Source organism: Diabrotica virgifera, chromosome 1, assembly GCF_917563875.1.
Source record: "Diabrotica virgifera virgifera chromosome 1, PGI_DIABVI_V3a".
In the NCBI taxonomy this organism is placed as follows: Eukaryota; Metazoa; Arthropoda; class Insecta; order Coleoptera; family Chrysomelidae; genus Diabrotica; species Diabrotica virgifera.
The window spans coordinates 97,450,313-97,471,555 of record NC_065443.1 but is presented as its reverse complement, the minus strand read 5'-3'; the positions used below and the strand labels follow the sequence as shown (position 1 = coordinate 97,471,555).

The 21,243-nt window shown below is 34.5% G+C and overlaps 1 protein-coding gene across 1 annotated transcript; it reads left to right on the top strand.

Annotated features, from left to right (window-relative positions):
* The first annotated feature begins 16,111 nt into the window (after nucleotides 1-16,111).
* Nucleotides 16,112-18,414, top strand: LOC126891288 (uncharacterized). Its single transcript, XM_050660470.1, has 3 exons — nucleotides 16,112-16,703; nucleotides 16,748-17,839; nucleotides 17,906-18,414. The coding sequence occupies exons 1-3, from the start codon at nucleotides 16,112-16,114 to the stop codon at nucleotides 18,412-18,414; spliced, it is 2,193 nt and encodes a 730-aa protein (XP_050516427.1).
* Nucleotides 18,415-21,243: the final 2,829 nt, after the last annotated feature.

Sequence of the window (21,243 nt, the reverse complement as noted above, 5' to 3'; positions counted from 1 at the left end):
TACTTCTCCAGCTACACCAATTCAAACAGACAGTGACACTTAATCGTGAACAGGTGAAGACGATAATACTGAGGAATTAAATTTTACACAAATGTTATACTTCCTCTCTGAAACAATGAGTAAAAAGTTTAAAAAATATACTTTGCTAATAATATAACTGTTAATCTTTCTCTTATTGGAATTGCATCTCGAAATGTCTTTCCTGCCTATTTTATGGCCGATGTCATTTATAAGAAATTCAAAATCAGAACTTTCTATTCTTAAGAAGTTTTTAAAACTGCCATCACATTTAATGTCTCCTGTCGATGGGTCTATGTTATCTCTTTCCAGATCAGCTAAAAGAGCTGTACCACTACCTATATTTTGCTCGAGCTGCTAATGAAGGACACATCCAAAATATTAATTTAACACGCCGGTGTCGCCTCCACAATATTACACAAGCTGCTGTTGCTATGAAGAGATCCTCCATACTTATATACAATTCTATATACTACCTAACCTACCAGCTATCCATCTAAAATGCTGCAAAATTTATGCGCATGTTGTTGTTTTGTTTTTTGTTATATAGTCTGGATACTCATGCTATATTATACCAAGTTACATAACAAAGTTGTACAACAAATTTGTTGTACAACTTTGTTATTAGCATGTTTTGTTACATAGTCTAGACCCGGCTTTAGAAGTTCCCCGTTTCAGGAAAAAATATTGTCTTAAGAGCGATAGCCTAGTGACCTAGTGGGTAGACCTCGGATCTCGGATTCGTAAAGCAGAGGTTTCGATTTCAAATCCGGGGTGTGGATCTCCGATTTTTTTATTTATTGTTACTGCATTCATGTCTGTAGACAATGTTGCAATCTATTATGAGCACAATAAAAAAATATAGTAATAAAATAATAAATAAATAATTAAAAAAAAAACAAGAAAAAAAATACAATCACTGGAAGCGAAACTAAACAATACGGAAGAAATATAACCACTGGATTCGGAACTGGATATGGAACTGGATAATATTAGAAAACTGATATTATAATATGTAAGCATTACGAGCCTAGTAGGCCCATGGCTTGATGTACTATTCTTTTCCACTCCCTTTTGTCAGTCGCTTTTGTTTCCCAGTTCCTTAAGTTAATTCTTCTCATATCTTCTCTAACTCCATTACTCCATCGTGACCTCGGTCTTCCTCTTCGTCTTTTCCCTGCCAATGCACTAGATAGTACCATTCTGGGAATTCTAGATGGAATCATCCTCTGCACATGGTCCAACCATCTAAGTCTTTACGCCTTAATTACTGCTAGTATGTTAGGATCTTGATAGAGCTCAGTTTTCCATTTGGTGGAACAACAACTCTTGATGTTTTTTTGTTGTGACCCATGTTTCAGAAGCATACGTTACTATCGGCCTTATTACGGTCTTGTAAGTTCTTAGTTTTGCTCTTCGTGATATATGTTTACTTCTTAACAACCCATTAAAAGCAAATATAGCGCAGTTGCCCGACATAATTCTCTTTTGTATTTCTTCTTCACAGTTAGGATCTCTTGTGAAGACAGTTCCTAAGTACTCAAATCTCTAAACTTCTTCGAATTTATACTGTGTTCCCTTCGCTGTTGTCATTGTTATGTATTGCCCCCGAACGAATTGCTTATTTGTTCATTCCATATACTTTGTTTTTGCTTCATTTATATACAATCCTTTGGTTGCTGCCCTCTCCTCGAGTTTCATGACTGTTTCTATAAGTTCTATTTTGCTCCTAGCCAAGATTACCAAATCGTCTGCGAATGCCAAGCACTGATGTTTTTTGTGGTAGATCAGACCTGTTCTATTAATGTTTGCTTCCTGTATAACCTTTTCTAGTAATATGCTAAACATTATAGACGATAATGGATCACCCTGCCGCAGTCATTGTTTGACCTCAAAGCTTTCTATTATAGTATTGTTTATCTTGACTTTATCATACTGATATATCATACTGATATTGTTTAAAAACGCTAATAATATTGATATAAAATGTTAATCAATTTTATTTATTGTTATAAGAATCAAAGGTAAATATGATTAGGCGAACGAAGCCTTAGGTTTCGCAGTCAATATCCCAACCACACACACATGTTGCAATCTATTTCAATACGGTTTATAGTACAAACTATACACTTAGTATTAAAATAGTCTGATATATTTTTTTAGTTGAGGACACTTGTTCACATTGCATTGTTTCAGGATAAGGTGAAATATCTTCAATAAATGGAAAAAAGCATGTATGTCATATATTACAATACTTTCTATACTCTTAATATGTAGTCTCGTATAAATTTGTAGTGACATGATTTTAAGTATAAGAACAAGAAGCTTGCAACAATTTTCAGAGAAAATAGAAAACTAAAACTATTTTAAAATGATTATTCGAAATAAAACATATAATCATATTCACTGTATTTGCCATCTAGTGGAATAACTGTAAAATTAAGTCAGTAAAAAAGGTACATTAAGTTTAATTAAATTAAGTAAATCATCTTGTATATTAAAATTAAGGTTGGAAAATTGTCGTTTCAAAATGAAAATCGACAGGGGCAACAGTACCTATACTAAAATACACTCTGTATAGATAATTATGTCAATGTTAATAATAATGGATAGAGAATTGAATATCCTTTCAAATGAGCTAGCACACGCCCCTATTCCCTATTTAAAAATAAGGGGTGGGGGAAATGGAAAGGAGGGGGTTGACAAATGACAGATATGTATGTACCGTAAAAACTGTGTTCCCCTTAGATCAAAAGTCGGGCTTTTATATTTATATGTTAAGTTCAATATAAATTTCACATAACTGAACTATCACTGTATCCTCCATTTTGATTATTATTGTTCTCAACTAACGCTATTTTCAAAATTCTTGCTTTCCTATCCATCTTTAACGTAAATTATTAAAAAATATAAAACTATTTCTTTATTAACGCTAGTCTCCGATAAGGCTACCGTGATTTAATGCTGAGGTACTAAAATGTTATAAAATTAACAAACAGTACGAGCAAGAACAAAGAGTCCACATCCTTCTTATAACTACAAGTGACTGAAACAACGAAACAATAATAATTCTTACTGTGTTATACAGAAAAAGGCAGTAGAAACGATTAATCTCATATTTATCGACAACACTGTATGGTCCTCACTTGATGAGCTGTAAGGAAATATACACGTAAAGTTGTCCTCACTTTGTGCGCATAACGAAAAAGTATATACAGTCTCACTTTAATAGCTGCGTGTAATGGCCTCACTTGGGTGGCAATATACTTGAACAATACGGGGCACATATACGTAATCTTTTTTGTGTATACTCGTCATTTTTTAATTGCTATTTACTTGTCAAGGTCACTATGAAGAGCTGAAACGATTATGTCTACGTTTTCTACCGGTCCTCACTAAGTGCGCGTAATGTCAGGACCTCACTTTGATATCTGTGCATAAATATATATATATATATATATATATATATATATATATATATATATATATATATATATGAAAATTACTAAGTTCTCGGGAAGAACCGCGTTGAGAATTTATAACTCGACGTTTCGGCACCCTTTTTGGAGCCATTATCAAGAGGGGTATGGTTCCGTTCGAGTTCGGGGTCTCAATCTGCCTACTCCCCTCACTCGTGACGTACCAGTAGTGTCTTGTTCTCTAGGAGAACGGTCAAGCGGCACTGAGGTCTCAATCTGCCTACTCCTCAGTGTCGAGTGACGACCTGTCTTCGCCTGTGTAGCTCCTTTTATACTCTCAGTGCGCGCGGGAACTGTATGCGCGGGAGAGGCCTGAGTGGGATCGACTGACGTGGGGATTCGCCGAAGCAGCGGTCGCCATGTTGCCGGCAGTCTTTTGGCGTCATCGCGTGTGTTTAGGCTGTGAGGGCGTTTTTCAATTTCGATGGCTTCACGGATGATTCTCGATTTTAAGGAGCGGACAGGGGCGATGGTTTTTGCTTTCTCGAAATCTATTTGGTGACCTGTCTGAATATGATGTTGGGCAAGGGCTGAAGTAGTGTCGGAATGTTTTACAGATATGGAATGTTCGTAGATACGGTTTTGGATTCGTCGGTTTGTCTGTCCTATGTATGTCCTTGGGCAACTGGAACAAGGTATCTCGTAGACACCATGGTCTTCATTGGGGATTTGGTCTTTTACGGATCTGACAAGATTGCACAACTTGGAGTGAGTAGTGAAGACGGTTTTGATATTTAGAGGGGTAAGAATTCTACTAATCTTGTCAGTGACACCTTTGATAAAAGGTAGAAAGATTTTGGGTTGATCGGGCGGCAAGTTTTCTTTATTAGATGGAATGGGATTTAGATGTTTCTGAATGCTCCTTTTATATATATATATATATATATATATATATATATATATATATATATATATATATATATATAAATATAAATAAACTAATCTATAAACATTGAAAATAAGGAAAAGATCTTAAATTACCTTACTAATTAAAAATATCGATGTGTGATCCAAACACAAAAATTGGTGCACAAATACTCGCACACGGTGTACGGGACCGTGTTGCGTAATAACAAAAGGACAGTACTATTTTTTACACTGCGAACTGACTTTACCCACAGTTGATTGACCACTGAAGAAGTATACGAAGTAGCCATTCAAAATCCCCACTACAAGCAGAGTTACAGGAATTTATTTACAGGCCCGGTCTCCCACACCGTGTGCGAGTAACGAAGGGTTAAACAACGCTTATGCAGAATCAAAGACCACTATACCACTATTTGCTCTACAAATAAGGTCCTATGCATTTTTTTCGTGTAAGCAACCGTTACGGCACAGTGGCGCCACAAACCTTAGAAATGCTTTGGCGAGCTCCAGTTTTTGTTTTTTTTTCGTCACCTATTCATTTTATTAATAAAATACTTATGACAAATAAGAGAACACACTGTCTGCTACATATTATGACATACCTATTTTACATTCTTTGCACTTTAAAGCCACAGTGATGGCCCAGAGTCAATATTTGCATATTTTCTTTATTCATTTTCCTTTTTTTTTGGGTGGCTTCGGGGAAAATATGGGGCGAATTATACAAATTCGTAAATAATACTTGTACATGGGTAATCGCCGAAAGTTTTTTACGCTAGTGTAAGCGGTTCAGATAGTATATATAAAAAGGGGCTTTTTAAAATTTAACACCCTGTAATTAAAAAATGGACAATTGCTCTTAAATGAAACCTATACCAAAAAATCAGACATTTATTTGTGATTAATTGCCGCTGGGTTGCTTCTTGATTCCCATTACGGTTAGGGAAAAATAATGTTTTTAAAACATCTTTTTTAAAAACTTGTCAACTTTGGGGCGACACCTCCGCTAAACGGTGTATGATAGATATATGCTGTCGCGGAATAAATTGTAGGAAATATAGTCCTCTTCATATTTCTATTAGGGACTTTTTTGCAATAACGTACAGGAAGAGCTACGTTTCGCAAAAACCACAAACTACCCCCTTTAAAGGGATGAAAAATGGGTGTTCCCGGGCGAAAGCTTTTAAGAAAAAGTTAGTCTCATTAAAAGCACCCCTTGATATACTAGAAAAAAAATTAAACCGGACTTATTTGCGAAGTTCAACCTCTGTTTCCTACACTATACAGTGGCGTCTTAAGCGGGGTAGCAAGGGGTGCACGGCACCCGGGCGGCAAGTTATAGGGGGCGGCAGCTGGATCATAACGAATGACAAGTTCCATGTTTACATACGCATATGCACAAACGCTTTTTTACTAAGATGTACCTACCTACACTTAATATGCTGTATATTATATAGCCTACTTTAAAGTGTACGCCACTGTCTCGGCGTGAACAAATCTGAAAGTTTTTAGAAAATACTCAATTTAGGAAGCTTCTTAGAACTGAATCAACAGGGGGGCGTCTGTGAATCTTAAATGTGTTCGAGCGGAAGTTGTTACCAAAAAAAGGTCAATCCTTCTCGGTAAACCTTTGAAAAATGGTAAAAAATCTTTTGTATTAAATATCTATTTACGTAGAATAGATGACGTTGATATATTTTCTCTCTACGAAAATTAGGAACCCTTTAGATGGGAGGAGACATTTTAACAATTAAAGAAATAGGAGTCCCATTGGTTTAATGGGGAAAGGACCGCCTTTCAAAGTTTATAAAAATCGGTTTTCTTAAAAAATTTTTAGTTTCTATCTGAAATTTGAATTTAAACCAGTGACTTCTTGAGTTCCTGCTTTACGTTATTTTAACTTTACTTGATTAAATAGTACAGTGTCGTGAGTTTTGAAAAACCGCAGAAGTGCCCATAGAGATACAGCATCGTCAAACTCAAGGTAAGAATGTTATTAAAGTTACTACCTATTAAACGAGGACTGTAAAACAATTCTTTTTGTACATTAATGAAACTCACGTCTGGCTAGAGGGTTGTAGTATTTTTATTTATTTTTTTAAATTATTGCAGATGGCTGATGGAAGACAAAAACTTTCTGGTTTCCAATATCGGAAACGGAAACTGGAAAAAGAAGAAAAAGTGAAAAAATGCACGAGTTCTATAAGCAAGTTTCTTCAGAAAGTTCAACCAGGACCATCAACAAGTTCAGATATGAATCCAGTTTTCGAAAAAACTGTTGAAGATAAAATGATGGGTGTTACTGAAACTTCTACTGATACTCCGATGGAAGAAATTTCAGCAACGTCAGCATCGGAAGCAACATTAACACCGACCGCAGCAGCCTCGGTAACAACTACTGCATTTTCTGATCCTATCAGTAATAATTCGAGTTCAGTAATGAATGCGAATATCATCGATTCATTGACAGATCCTGCCCTTTGGCCACAAAGTATTTCAGATAATGTCAAGCTCTCACTACTTGAAATAGGTCCGGTACAAATAAAAAATTTTACATTTCCATTAGATGATTCTAATCGATCATTTTCAACTACGTATTTTCTTAAGAAACTAGGAAATAATGAAACGGTTATACGGGACTGGCTCGTTTATTCTAAATCTAGTGATTCTGTGTTTTGTTTTTACTGTAAACTATTTAGCAGTGCAATAAATGCTTTTAATGATGAAATAGGTTACAAAGATTGGCGTCATTTATCGAGAAATATAGAACGACATGAAAAAAGTGTAGCACATTTTCAAAGTGTGAGACAATATGTTGATTTAAAACAAAATATAATGAAAGGAAGAACTGTAGATTCGATTAATCAGGCCCAAATGGACCGTGAAAAAAAAAGGTGGATGGCAGTTATTGAAAGAATTATATACATTATTCAGTTTTTGGCTAGACAAAATTTGGCTTTTAGAGGGCATACAGAAAAGATATTTCAAAATGATAATGGAAACTTTTTAAAACTAATAGAAAGTGTTTCAAAATTTGACAATGTTTTAGCAGAGCACATTAATCGCATTGAAAAGCTGAACACCGCAATATGCCTCATTATCTTGGTCATAACATTCAAAATGAACTGATAACTGTAATAGGAGAAAATATCAAAAACACCATTGTTAACACACTGAAACATTGTAAATATTATTCTATAATTTTAGATTGTACACCTGACATAAGTCATGAAGAGCAAATTACAATAATTTTTAGATTTGTTTATCTTAACCCCTTAACAAAAAATGTTGAGATAAGAGAGCATTTTCTTGGATTTTGCTCTGTTACTGACACAACTGGACAAGGATTAATGACGTTTTTATTGAATTTTTTGGAAGGCTTAAATATTGATATTAATGACATGCGCGGCCAAGGCTACGACAATGGTGCCAATATGAAAGGCAAAAAAATTGGCTTACAAAAAAAAATTTTGGATATAAATCCTAGAGCATTTTATGTACCATATGCAGCGCATAGTCTTAATTTAGTTGTAAATGATGCTGCAAAATGTTCTTTGGAAGTTACAAATTTCTTTGCCATTGTCCAAGAATTATATGTATTTTTTTCGGCATCAACATCGCGCTGGCAAGTCTTAAAAAAAGAACTGCCTACTTTAACTCTAAAATCACTTTCCGATACACGATGGGAAAGCCGCATTGATGCTGTGAAAGCCCTTCGTTTTAATTTAGAAAAAATTTATGATGCTTTGTTCTTTATTTATAGTGATTCAAATAAAGATAACGACACAAAAAATTTGGCATATTCTTTGATTTCAAAAATAAAGTCGTACAAATTTGTTTGTTCCTTGGTAACTTGGTATAATATTTTATTAAAAATTAATACTGTAAGCAAAATTATGCAGAAATCTACTGTGATACTTCCAGAGGCTGCTAAAATGTTAGAAGAAGTAAAAAAATATTTAACTGAATGTCGTACAGACTTAGCTTATAAAGAAATGCTTAATGAATCAAAAATTATTGCTGAAGAATTAGACTGCGAAATTAGTTTTCCAGCAGTTGGCACTGTACGACCTAGAAAACGAAGACCTATGTTTAATTATGAAGGAAGAGATGACGCTATACAAAATCCAGAGTTACACTTTAAAGTAAATTTTTACTTTTTTTTATTAGACACTGCCATAACTAAATTAGATGAAAGGTTCGAATTGTTAAGTGATCACAACAACTGTTTTTCGTTTTTACACAACCTTGATGCTTTTAAAAATTTAAATTCAAATGATAAATTAAAGTATTGCGCGGATTTGCAAAATAAATTGACAGATTTTCAAACTAAGCATTCTGATATAAATGCAGTCGATTTGCTGAATGAAATTGAAATTTTACCGACCTATTTAAAATCTACCTCCTCTGCAATTGATGTTTTAGGATATTTATTTAAAAATAACTTGATTAGCACATTTCCAAATTTGTCGATTGCTTTACGTATTTATTTAACATTACCGGTTACTGTTGCTGAGGGTGAAAGATCATTTTCCAAATTAAAGATTATAAAAAACTATTTAAGGTCTAGTATGACACAAGAAAGGCTTTCAAATCTAGCTATAATAAGCATTGAAAATGATGTTGACATAGATATTAATGACATTATAAAAGAATTTGCTATCCGAAAATCTAGAAAAATTGATTTTAGCTTTTGAAAAATATGGTCAAACATTAAATAATACCTACCTATTTCAAGATGTGTATTATTATCATAAGTATGTATTCGGATATAGGTATAAGTACGTAATTTTTTATAATTTGTTTTTACATCTGGTACATAATATGTATATACATATGTGACTTACTTTTCATTTAATTAAATATATATCTGATGTTATTAAATTGTGATATAACTAAATAAATAAAATTGTTTGGTTTATTTTAAGAATAGTTCTCTACCTATCTAGCTTCCCTTATGTCGTTCACCTTCTTCACGGTATATAGGAAATAAGTCTTATTTTCTAGGCTGTAACCTCCTTCAACTTATCGCCCAGAAGGGGCGGCACACAAGAGTTTGCACCCCGGCGGCAGGTGAGCTAGAGCCGCCCCTGACACTATATTACATGAAACGGTTTCGTTCTTCATAATTTATTTGTTTCATGTTTCACGTTTTATGTTTCACGTTTCTTTGATATTAAAAAGCAATTAAAGAGCGCCGTCGACAGCAACGACCACGTCACTATCCATTGCCGACTATACAAATTTCATTTTTGTTTCATCGATTAGCATATCACATGAAACGGTTACTTTTTTTAAAATTTATTTGTTTCATGTTTTACGTTTAATGTTTCACGTTTCATGTTTCTTTGATGTGCGGCCTGCCCTATAGTTTAGTGTTCACTAGTCGTCGAAGAAGTTAAATGTTAAAATATAATACTTAGAAACCTTTACTGCAATCAAACCAAACTGGAATCAGAGCAAACTTCACATAGTTAATGTTAAATACACAGAATATGTAAAAATCATGCGTGGAGTGAGGCAAGGCTATATTTATTCTCCTCTAATCTTTAATTTCTACTCTGAAATATTTATCGACGCTTTGCACGAAACTACTAAACGGGTACCGGCTAAACAACATCAGGTATGCAGATGACACCATAGTATTTGCGGACAACCTAGAAGACCTACAAGTACTTATGAACAAAATCACGTATTATAGTCAACAATATGGACTGAATATAAACGTAAAGAAATAAAAGCTTATGATCATTAGCAAGAAAAAGATAAGAGAAGGTCAACTCTTACATCAACCGAACCCCCGTAGAAAGAGTGACACACTACAACTACCTCGGCACCATAACAATTGAAGAGTGAATCAACAACCCAAAAAAGAGCCCATCGGAAAAGCTAGATCCACCTTCAACCGGATCGAGGTCGTCTTCAAGAGCCATAACCTTTTTCTGGCATAAAAGTAAGGATGCTGCGATGCTACGTCATCTCTGTCCTTTTTTAAGGTGTTGAATCGTAGACCTTGAACGAAAATATGTGCAGAAAATTGGGAGCATTGGAAGCACATGGAGATGTGGCTAGATCGTAGATTACTTTAAATCCCGTGGACTAACCGGATCACAAATGAGAAGATCCTCAGAAAATTTAAGAAGAACCGAAAGGTACTGACCACCATCAAATCTCGAAACGTAGAATACTTTATGTGAGGATACGTAGGATACGTTATGTGAAATAAATCCAGATATGCCCTCCTACAAGCCATACTGCAAGAAAAAATATTTGGAAAACCAGGTTCAGGAAGAACGGGAACTTCCTAGAACACTTCACAGCACATCACATTGCCCTATAATATTTAACAAAGTTTAAGTAAATTCTTCCTTGTTGTATGTAGGCTCTAAAGCCTGTTTCTTCTTCAATATTAGCCTCCTAAGTTGTTTGAATTATCGAACCATCTTTTTCTTGGTCTGCCAATACTCCTTCGTCCATTTGGTGACATATCTCGTGCTATTCGTACTATCCTATCCTCTGCCATTCTACTAATTCGTTCGTTCCACTCCTGTTTCCGTTTTGTCACCCATCCATTTATATCTTCTACATTGCATGATCCTCTTATGTTTTCGCTTCCCTCCCTATCTAACAGACTTTTCCCTGATATTCGTCGAAGTATTTCCCGCCAAACTTCAAGTATGTTGGAGAAAGTAGGTCACTTTCAATAAAATCTTTAAGTGTAATTTGATATCGAAATATGTAGAAGAACTGCAAAAAAGAACGACACGTGTAGATAACATGTATAAAAGGTGAAAGACATAACTGGACCATATAGGTCAACTGCAAGTAGTTTACTTGATAAACAAGGAAATACTGGTCAAATAAATATATGGTCAATGAATAAAACAAACTGGAAAGATGGACGGAATATATTAAGGAACTGTATAATGACAACAGAACGGAAATTCAACTCGAAAGTATATCGACTGGTCCAAAGAGTTCAACTATTAGTGAAGGAGTTGTTATCAATCTTTTAAAGTTGTGGAAAACAAGTTTGTACACAAGACATATTTTGACAATTTCTTTATCAGCTACAAATTGTTAGTTTATTTGAGACAACAAAAATACTTTGTCACTGGAACAATACGTGAAAACAAGCCGCTAAATTGTCCGTTGTAGAACACAAAATCCATTGAGAAAAAATATCGCGATACTATGAATTGTCGATATGATCAAACTAATAAAATGTTGTACGTTGGAACACTAATTCTGCGGTGACGATGGTAACTAATTGGGATACAGTAGAGCCTGTTATTCCCATAAAACGATACAATTGCAAAGTGAACAAAGATGTATTTATCCCACACATGTTAGGCTCTACTCTCGTTAATGACTGGAAACTATACAGAATTATTGTACATGAGGAAAATCAAATTTCGTAGTTAGATTTTATTTGTGCGAAGCCTTAATAGTGTTAAAAAAGTAGCACAAAATCTGTTAGAGGTCGTGGTTCTAGTTCATCCTTACCATCTACCTCTCGTGGATAATGTGGGCCACATGATTGAACGCAATACTGAAAACTGCAGAGGGCGTTGTAGGCTATGTAAAAGTAAAACTGTTTTTATGTGTAAAAAATGCAATATACCATTGCATCCACATGGTTTCAAAGATTACCACAGGTGAAAATACAATATTTTTCTGTTATACGTATAGTTCCAATGTTGCATTAACGCAACGTTAAAAAAATGAACGTGTAATTTTTTATGTACTTTTTGAATTATTTTTATTTGTGTTTAATTAAACAAGAATAAAAAACCAATAAACGCCGTAAAAATGAGTGGCGCATACAATATTCCAGCTACAAAAGATCTGATATGAATATTACGTGGCGCGAAATAGTACATTATATACCGCGGGACTGAAGTAGTACATTTAATCCTGAAGGTAAAGTTTATGGCCCGACCGCAGGGAGGGCCATAATTTACCTGAAGGATTAAATGTACTTCAGTCGCAAGGTATATACGATACTTTTCGTACTTCCGGTATGATTTTATTAATTATTTCAATAATTTCAATCAGTTTTTTCTCTCTTCAACTCATTTAATAAACTGTCTTTAAAATAAGTTACCATAGTAACATTGCGTTGTGACAGTTATAATTTAGAAACATTGTCATTACTAGTGTCATTGTAAAGAAACATTGTTATTGATAATTATTGGTATCATGAGTGAAGAAGGTGTATCTGATATTGATAAAAGAGCAGCCGAAGTAGGTGAAGAATTGTTACCACCGAAATCTAGAAAACTATACGAGCAGCAGTACGATGCTTTTAAAAAGTGGTGCCGCTTAAAAAATGTGAGACAACCTACTGAAAATGCGCTGTTAGTCTACTTCGATGATAAATCAAAAGCGGTTTGTGCCTCAACTCTCTGGGCACATTACTCAATGCTGAAATCGGTTATTAACATTAGAGAAGATATTGATATAAGTAAATTTCCAAAATTATTAGCTTTTTTGAAGAGAAGAAATGAGGGATTTAAGCCAAAGAAGTCAAGAATTCTCACGTCTGAGCAGGTAGATCAGTTCTTACGGGAGGCTCCGGATGATAAATATTTAATGCTTAAGGTAAATTTGGAAATTTGTTTATATTCAGAAATTTTAAGAAATCAATTTTTTTGTAGGTTGCACTTATTTTGGGCGTTGCGGGAGCTTGTCGTGGAAAAGAGTTGGTTGATTTAGAAATCGACGATGTGAGAGATTTGGGCGATTCCTTCCTAATTGCGATTAGAAACACCAAAAATAAAATTGACCGAAATTTTGTGATCAAAAATTCAGAAAACAGTGCCATCAGTTTTGTGGCGATATTTCGGAAATATGTGGCATTGCGAAAGACAGGGACAACTCATTCAAAATTTTTTGTTCAATACATCAACAAAGAATGTACTACGCGAGTAGTAGGAAAAAACATGTTTGGTACAATTCCACGGCAAATAGCAGCTTTCTTGAAATTAGAAAATGCGACGTCTTATACGGGACATTGTTTTAGACGCACATCTGCGTCTTTGTTAGCTGATTCGGGAGCAACAATAGACGTGCTGAAGAGACATGGAGGATGGAAATCCTCCAACGTGGCTGAGGGATATATTGAATCGTCTATTAAAAATAAACAAAAAATTTCAGATAAAATATTTGGTCAAGTCGCCGATTCGTCCACTATAGTTATGCCACAGTCCTCATTCTCGCTTCCTGTTTCCGCAGGATCTTCGAAACAAACACCAGTTCAATATGAAAAGGACCTATCTGTTACTCGTCAGTTACCTGCTGCATTAACCCAGGAAAGACTGGTCAATATGACGAACTGTCACAATATTAATTTGAATATTAACGTTAATTACCATTCTAATTAATTATATTTTTCAATAAAATATCCCTTAAATTCGTTTGTTTGTGATTTAATCGTTCCGGGAGTTTCGTCAATATTTAATCCCGGAGGGATTAAATGTGACACTTTAGTACCTGTCACAAGGGAGTGAAGTTGTCACTTTAGGCCCGGAAGTACAAAAATGTATTTTCATGTTGATGAAAAACAAAATTTTAGTTTTATTTTAAAAGATTTTTCCATAATATTTGCTCAATTTGAAGTAAAACGAGCCACAAAAGAGAAACTTTGATACAGTTTGAATTTTTAAACTCTTTTGTGGCGCATTTACTTCATATTTAGCAAATATTATGGGAAATTCTTTTAGAATAAAACTAGAATTTTTTTGCATCCAAATGAAAATACATCTTCGCGCCACGTAATATTCATATCAGATCTTTTGTAGTTGGAAAATTGTATGCGCCACTCATTTTTACGGCTTTTAGTGGTTTTTATTCTTGTATCAGGAGTTTTTCAAACTTATTTATAAATTAAATGTATGAAGTTGAATGCAATGTTTCTCGATTACACGTTAAACTTTATAAATTGTCACATTACCTCTCAAATGATCTAGTGTCCATCGAATGTACACTAGATTTTTTTTTCTGTTCGACATAGATTGAAAAATAATATTGGGATGGCCGGTAAATAAACTCGGATTGCCCGTTGCCAGATCAAATTGAGCGGTAACCACTACAACTACATAAACCATTTCGGGAATAATCGTTAATTGGATTATAATTTTGTAGCTTAATACCTTCTAAACAGCTTAACCGATTTTGATCACTAAATATGAGTTTGAAACGTATAGACAAGTAGTATTTGATGCATCTAAGGTCAAGTATGATAACTGAAGCTATTACAGGAATTATTGAGCTTGAAAAATCGTTTTTTCCATTGATAATAGATTTGATTATACTTTTGAAGCTTATAACTTAAAAATTCGAATTTTCCCGGATATGAGGTATACACCGTTAGATTCGTTTAGAGTCCTTCTACAAATGCTCAGTTATTGGCGAAATTCGTTGGTTGAAATTTTAAGTAAAATTTTCAAAGTTTAGTTTTTCAGTTTTTCGGCTATACTGAGCTGTGTGTATGTCTGATTTTGACGTCTTACACACCATTTGAAAGCTTATCTCAATACTATTGATTTGGTGTATTTGCGGTTCTCCTCTCTCTTCTTCAACCGAAGATATACAGTCCCTGGCCAAATTATTAGACGCACTATAAGATTTTATAAAAATGTTAATTATGAGGCGATACTACGTAGGTTTTTTGTATGTACCAGACACAATGTATGTTGTTTGGTTGTCAATTTAATTGTCTATATTTTATCACAAATAAAACAACACTATTATTGAACAAAAATATGTATTTATTGGTCCTTGAAGGAAAACAAAATAACGACAATTAAATGTGATTTTGTTGAGCCGCCTTTAGCCACTATTAAAGCTTTAATTCTACAGGTATCGTAGTACAGGTTTGCAGTGATAGTATGCCGCGCATAATTAAAGCTCTAATAGTGGCTAAAGGTGGCTCAACAAAATATTTAACATTTAATTGTTGTTATTTTTGTTTTTCTCAAGAGTCAATAAATACATATTTGTTAATTAATAATAATGATTAGTTTGTGATAAAAACTAGACAATTAAATGACAACAAAATAATAGATATAAATTGTGTCTGGTACATACAAAAAAACTATTTAGTATCACCTCATAATTACTTTTTTTTTTATAAAATCTTATAGTGCGTCTAATGGCAAGGGACTGTATACTAGGGTGGGCCTAAAAAAATTTTTATTTTTTTTTCTTAATGCTATACCGAAAAAAACTTGTCTCTATTATGGGTTATCAAAATGCAAAAAAGAAAAAAAATATATACCTAACCCCCAGCTAGCGCAACGCATCTGAACTTTCGAAATTTCACTAAAATCATGAGTTTTTGTAATTTTTTTTTTTTGAACATCCTAATAACTGCATATTGGGCTGCTATAGTGGTATCCCTTTACATTAGAGTTTTAAAAATACAATAAATAATTGGATAAGTATAATTTTATTAATCTGAGGTAGCGCAACGGACACTAAAATGACGCATCTTACAGTCGAGTGCAGATGAGCTGTGCGTTCGGGGAATGGGTTGGCACTGAGCCGAGCTTCCCCCACTTATACTCTCTACACCCACAATGCACTGGAAGCAGCCTCAACGATCATGTTTTTTCATGTTCTCTGTTACTCGGCAGTTTACGTCAGCAGATTCGTTTAAACTTACGTGTATTAGCTGTGAGTTGATAGTGCAAACTGTTTTTATAATTTTTTGAGTGAAGTTTGAGTTTAAATTCACGTGCGTGATGGCTGCCAAGAAAATAACTCGCAGTGATTTTGATTGCCCATTGTTTGGCTACCCGAGGGAATTGCCTGTGAGTAAGCTTCCAACTTTCCAAGATGTCCTTCGGAGCTGTTTCCACGAACAGTACCTTCTAGCATTAGAAAGTAACAAGCCTGTAAGTTTCTCTCAGATATCTAATATTGTCGCTCCAAAAGTAAAAGCCGTCTTTGACAAAGCATCAATACCAACAGTGACGCCCTACAGAATTGTTCAATTAATAAATTCATATCACGTTAGCTACCGTAATCTAATGAAGTCCTTTAAGCGTGACAAGGAAAAAGACAAGTACAAAGAGAAAATTGAGGAATTCAAACAAAAGGCTTTATCACTCTTTCATGTATCTGCATGTAAATGTAAAATAGCATACTCCTGCAACTGCAAAAAGGTCCCGGAGATCTGTGAGTGCCCTATATCAATTTTATGTAAATGTGAAAAAGATAAAAAAATTCCGGTGCTTGAACTTAAGTTTATGTATTTCCAAAGAAATCTTGGACAAGGAAAAATTGGAAATTTAGACAAGAAGGAGTCGAAAAAAATTACCAAAAGACTACAACGTAAAGAAAAAAAAATCAGGTTATGTCGTCTAACATCCCACTAGTTTCACATTCGCAGCCTTCATGCTCTAAGGATGCAACAAAACCAAGAATAGCTTCAGATGGGAGCTCAATGGAAGAGGAAGAGTCTGATAGTTCCGGTGACAACTATATTCCTATTCCGAGCAAACAACCGTGGCAAATGCGGATACAATTAAAAAATACCGCGTTGGCCAGTGACCGATTTGGTGTTTCGGACAGGGCAACAGCTGCTATTGCCTCCAGTGTAATGCATGACGTTGGTCTTGCAACGAAAGAGGATGATTCCCTCATAATTGATAAGAATAAGGTTAGGAGGGAAAAAAATTTATGCAGATCAAATCTCCAAGATACGATAAAAAAAGAACCAAACTTGATACAAGGGCTATACTTTGATGGTCGAAAGGATAAAACTTTAAAAATTGATGAAGTTAATAACAAGTGTTTCAGAAGAAGTGCAAAAGAGGAACACTTTTCAATTATTAAAGAACCTGGCTCGATTTATGTTGGCCATGTGACGCCATCTACTGGAACTTCGAAGGACATTGCTAGTGCTATATTGGATTGCTTGAATGAGTCAAATTTTTCGCTCGATGAGCTTGATGTAATTGGATGCGATGGTACCGTCACAAATACAGGCTGGAAAACCGCTGTAATTCGCACAATCGAGGAAAAAATAAAAAGACCGCTGCAGTGGGGAGTTTGCCTTTTGCATTTGAACGAATTGCCGTTCAGGCACTTGTTTCAAACTTTGGACGGTGAAACGACTGGCCCAAAATCTTTTAGTGGTCCTATTAGCTCACAACTCAGAAATTGTGAAAAACTTCCAGTAGTAAAATTTCAAATCATTGATTGCGAGATTCCAGACATCGATAGCAAAATCTTAAGTAAAGACCAACAATATCTCCTGGATGTAAGTTTGGTTATCAAGTCAGGCACCTGCACAATAGACTTCGCAATTCGTGAACCAGGTCCTATCTCCCATTCACGATGGCTGACAACAGCGAACAGAGTTCTTCGTCTTTATATGAGCGTTGAAAGTCCCTCTGAAGAACATCTTATTTTGGTACAATTTATACTTAAATCTTACATGCCTGTATGGTTTAAGATAAAAAAAAGTAAGTACCTTACAGATGGACCAAAACATGTTTTTAATTTAATAAAATCTTCACGATTCCTTCCAGAAAACTTGATAAAGGTGGTTGATCCAGTAATTGAAAGGAATGCGTTTTTCGCGCATCCAGAAAACTTGCTCCTCAGTATGATTGTTGATGAAAGGGCCCATATCAGAGAGTTGGGGCTTAGAAGAATCATAAAATCAAGGACCGTAGCTTCCAATAAAAAGCTAGTCCGAACTTGTAAACCCCCAAAACTCAACTTCCAGGCAAACGAATATTATGAAATTATTGATTGGACTACTACTGCTATTTCTCCACCACCGCTGTTGCGAAGAGTATCTGACGAAGAAATGTGGGCCAAAATTTCAACTGCCAACACACCAGAAGAATGGAATTTCCATAAATTTCCGTGTCACACGCAAGCGGTGGAGCGCTGTGTGAAATTGGTAACTGAAGCCTCCTCAAAACTTGTTGGTGCCAAGAACAGAGATGGATTCATAAGAACAACGCTGCTATCAAGAGCTTCAATGCCAAGTTTTTCAGGCAAGCAAGATTTTAAAGTTCCAAACATTTAACGGACTATTCTGTGAGTCTGGGAATTGACAATTCGTAAATTTTGTAATTTTGTAATTAATAAACTCATTTGGATAAATGTAAATTGCCTATTTATTTATTTTTCCTACAGGTTCCATCAACATAATATTTCTAAAAATAACACATGAGTAGTGGGTTTAAAAAAATTAGTTGCTGCACTACACTATAAAAGTGGTTAGCACTCGAAAAGTGATCAATTAACTATTTTGAAGGCCTTGCGCTACCTAAAATTAAAAAAAAAGTAATATTTCAATAACTCATTGTGTTTTTATAACTATAATATAAATGATTTTCACTATAGCAGTTCAATATCTAGCTGTTTGGATATTTAAAAAAAATGGTAAAATCCTGTGATTTTAGTGAAATTTCGAAAGTTCAGATGCGTTGCGCTAGCTGGGGGTTAGGTATATATTTTTTTTCTTTTTTGCATTTTGATAACCCATAATAGAGACAAGTTTTTTTCGGTATAGCATTAAGAAAAAAAAAATAAAAATTTTTTTCGGCCCACCCTACTGTATACCCCCAAAAAATATGCCGTTTTGTACCTACCAAGTCCTATAGCTGGCTTATGGGTGATCAAAAGGCACAAACTACGCCGGTTCTAAATCGGCCCTGACCCCCTCTTCAAAGGCAGAAAAGAATAAAATGCAAACTAAATAAAACTAAATGCATGGCCACTGGATATAATTCAGATCGGTTTAACTGTTCCAGTCACATACATACATACATAACCACAAACACTTTCACTTTTTTAAATAGAAATTCAGTCATATTTCTGAGCTCGGTAACTTTTGAATGGTATAACCGATTTTCAAAATTAGACATGCGTTGGAAAGGTAATGATCAGTACTATTAGAAGCCGCATAGGTCGGACTTAAATTTTCGAAATTTCTAAATAGGAAGGGCCGTAAAATCCACACCCTTGGTTCAAAATGGATGGTTGACATAGGAATGGGTGAGTCTTTTCCTGAACTTTAAGATGAGAGTTGGCCCAATTTTCAATTCAGTCAGATTTATAAAATCGAAAATTTCGTGTAGGTATATATAGTGTCGCATGTAGAGGGTGTGGGTGTGCGCCACTGGCGAGAACTGCCCTTCTCTGGTAAGATATATTTAATAAAAAACAATTGGCCGTATTATTTTTCTACAAGTGGGCCTAAACGGGTTAATATCTTCAAAATCGGAAATCATTAATTCCTTTAATTACAGTCAATTCTAATTAATCAGGGATTCAATTTCATTTTAGAGCAAATCCGATGTAAATTGCATATTACGTTTGCATTACTACACTCACCACTATTACATATTTTTTGTTTCGTTTGCCATTTTACTAATGATACTAAATGCATGGCCACTGGATATTTCAATTATCGTAAGGTAAAAGTAACCGCTAGCAAAAATGTATTTTCATTCACGTTCCCTCTAGCGGAAAGTTCTTTTTCGTTTTTTAATACCGCCAAGAGCATTTTTTACTTCGCTCTTTTAATGAGAGTTATATACATGTACACAGGGTGGTTAGCTTCTTTTCGCAGGAAACAGCACGGCTCCGTTTACTTATTTTACAAAATATTATATAAAATTACAAACTGTAATGTGTAGAGCCAACTTATAAAAATTGTACTTAGGAAATACTGTTAAATTAGTTTTAGATCAGTAATGTTGATAGTTTACCCTCTAGCAAGATTTTGTTACCGATAATTTAAAAGGGTACCAGTTTTCTGTCTTCCAAAAAAAAACCACGGACAGACCAGAACTTGATATCAACTAAAGGTATAGCAAACATTTTCAAGACTTTCTGTTCTGACATTGTAAACAGGCTGATGTAACAAGTACCAAGACCAAGTAACTATGACTGTCAACATTTCTGTTACCGTAAATTATACCAAGTATACGTAATATTTATAGGTTATACGAGTATCAATTGTTCGCAATATTATTTATGGAGTTTTTTTAAAACGGTTTTTGAATATTTTCACTTATAAATCGAATACCAAGAACAAACTCTAATTGACTTAATCATATCTAATTAGGCAAATAGTAACAAATTAACCATTTTACTGCATTTATTGACTATTAGAAGAAGACTACATCGAGACCATCGTCTACATTCATCGGGACCGTCGTCAAAATTCACAAGAGAATATATTGGGAACCAAATGTAACTAAATATAACAGTTTTTTTGGGTAGTTCAAGATCTACTGGAATGTTGAAATGTGGTGTACAATTAAAAATCTTTAAACAATCAATAAAAAGCAATCAGTCATATTAATTGACCTTAAACAGCAGACGGAAAATCACATTTGGTGAAAAAAATAGAGAACAGTTTTTAATGAACAAAGTTGAAGAGCAAAGGTAAACCAACTCACACTCGTATACAGTATTGGAAATCTTTTTTCAGAACATAGGAACTTTCATTTTAATAAGTTAGATTCTGGATTTGAGATTCACCAGTGTAAATTTCAAGACAACGTCGTGATGTTTCATATTTAATTCATTTGTTTAACTGCACCCAACTGAGATTTCTGATTTGCAATTAACCAGTGTACATTTCAGTATAACGTCCCGATGTTTTAAAATTAATTCATTTGTTTGACTGTAATCCCTTTACCGCTGGCTATCGCACAAACGATGCAATCTGCTGAGGCACCTCAGTTCAGTGCAATCGAACTAATTAATTAAATATGAAACATTGCGACGTTGTCTTGAAATTTACACTGGTAAATTGCAAATCCAGAATCTAACTTATTTCATTGAAAGTTCCTATGTTCCGAAAAAAGGTCTCCAATACTGTATATGGAGCTAAATGATT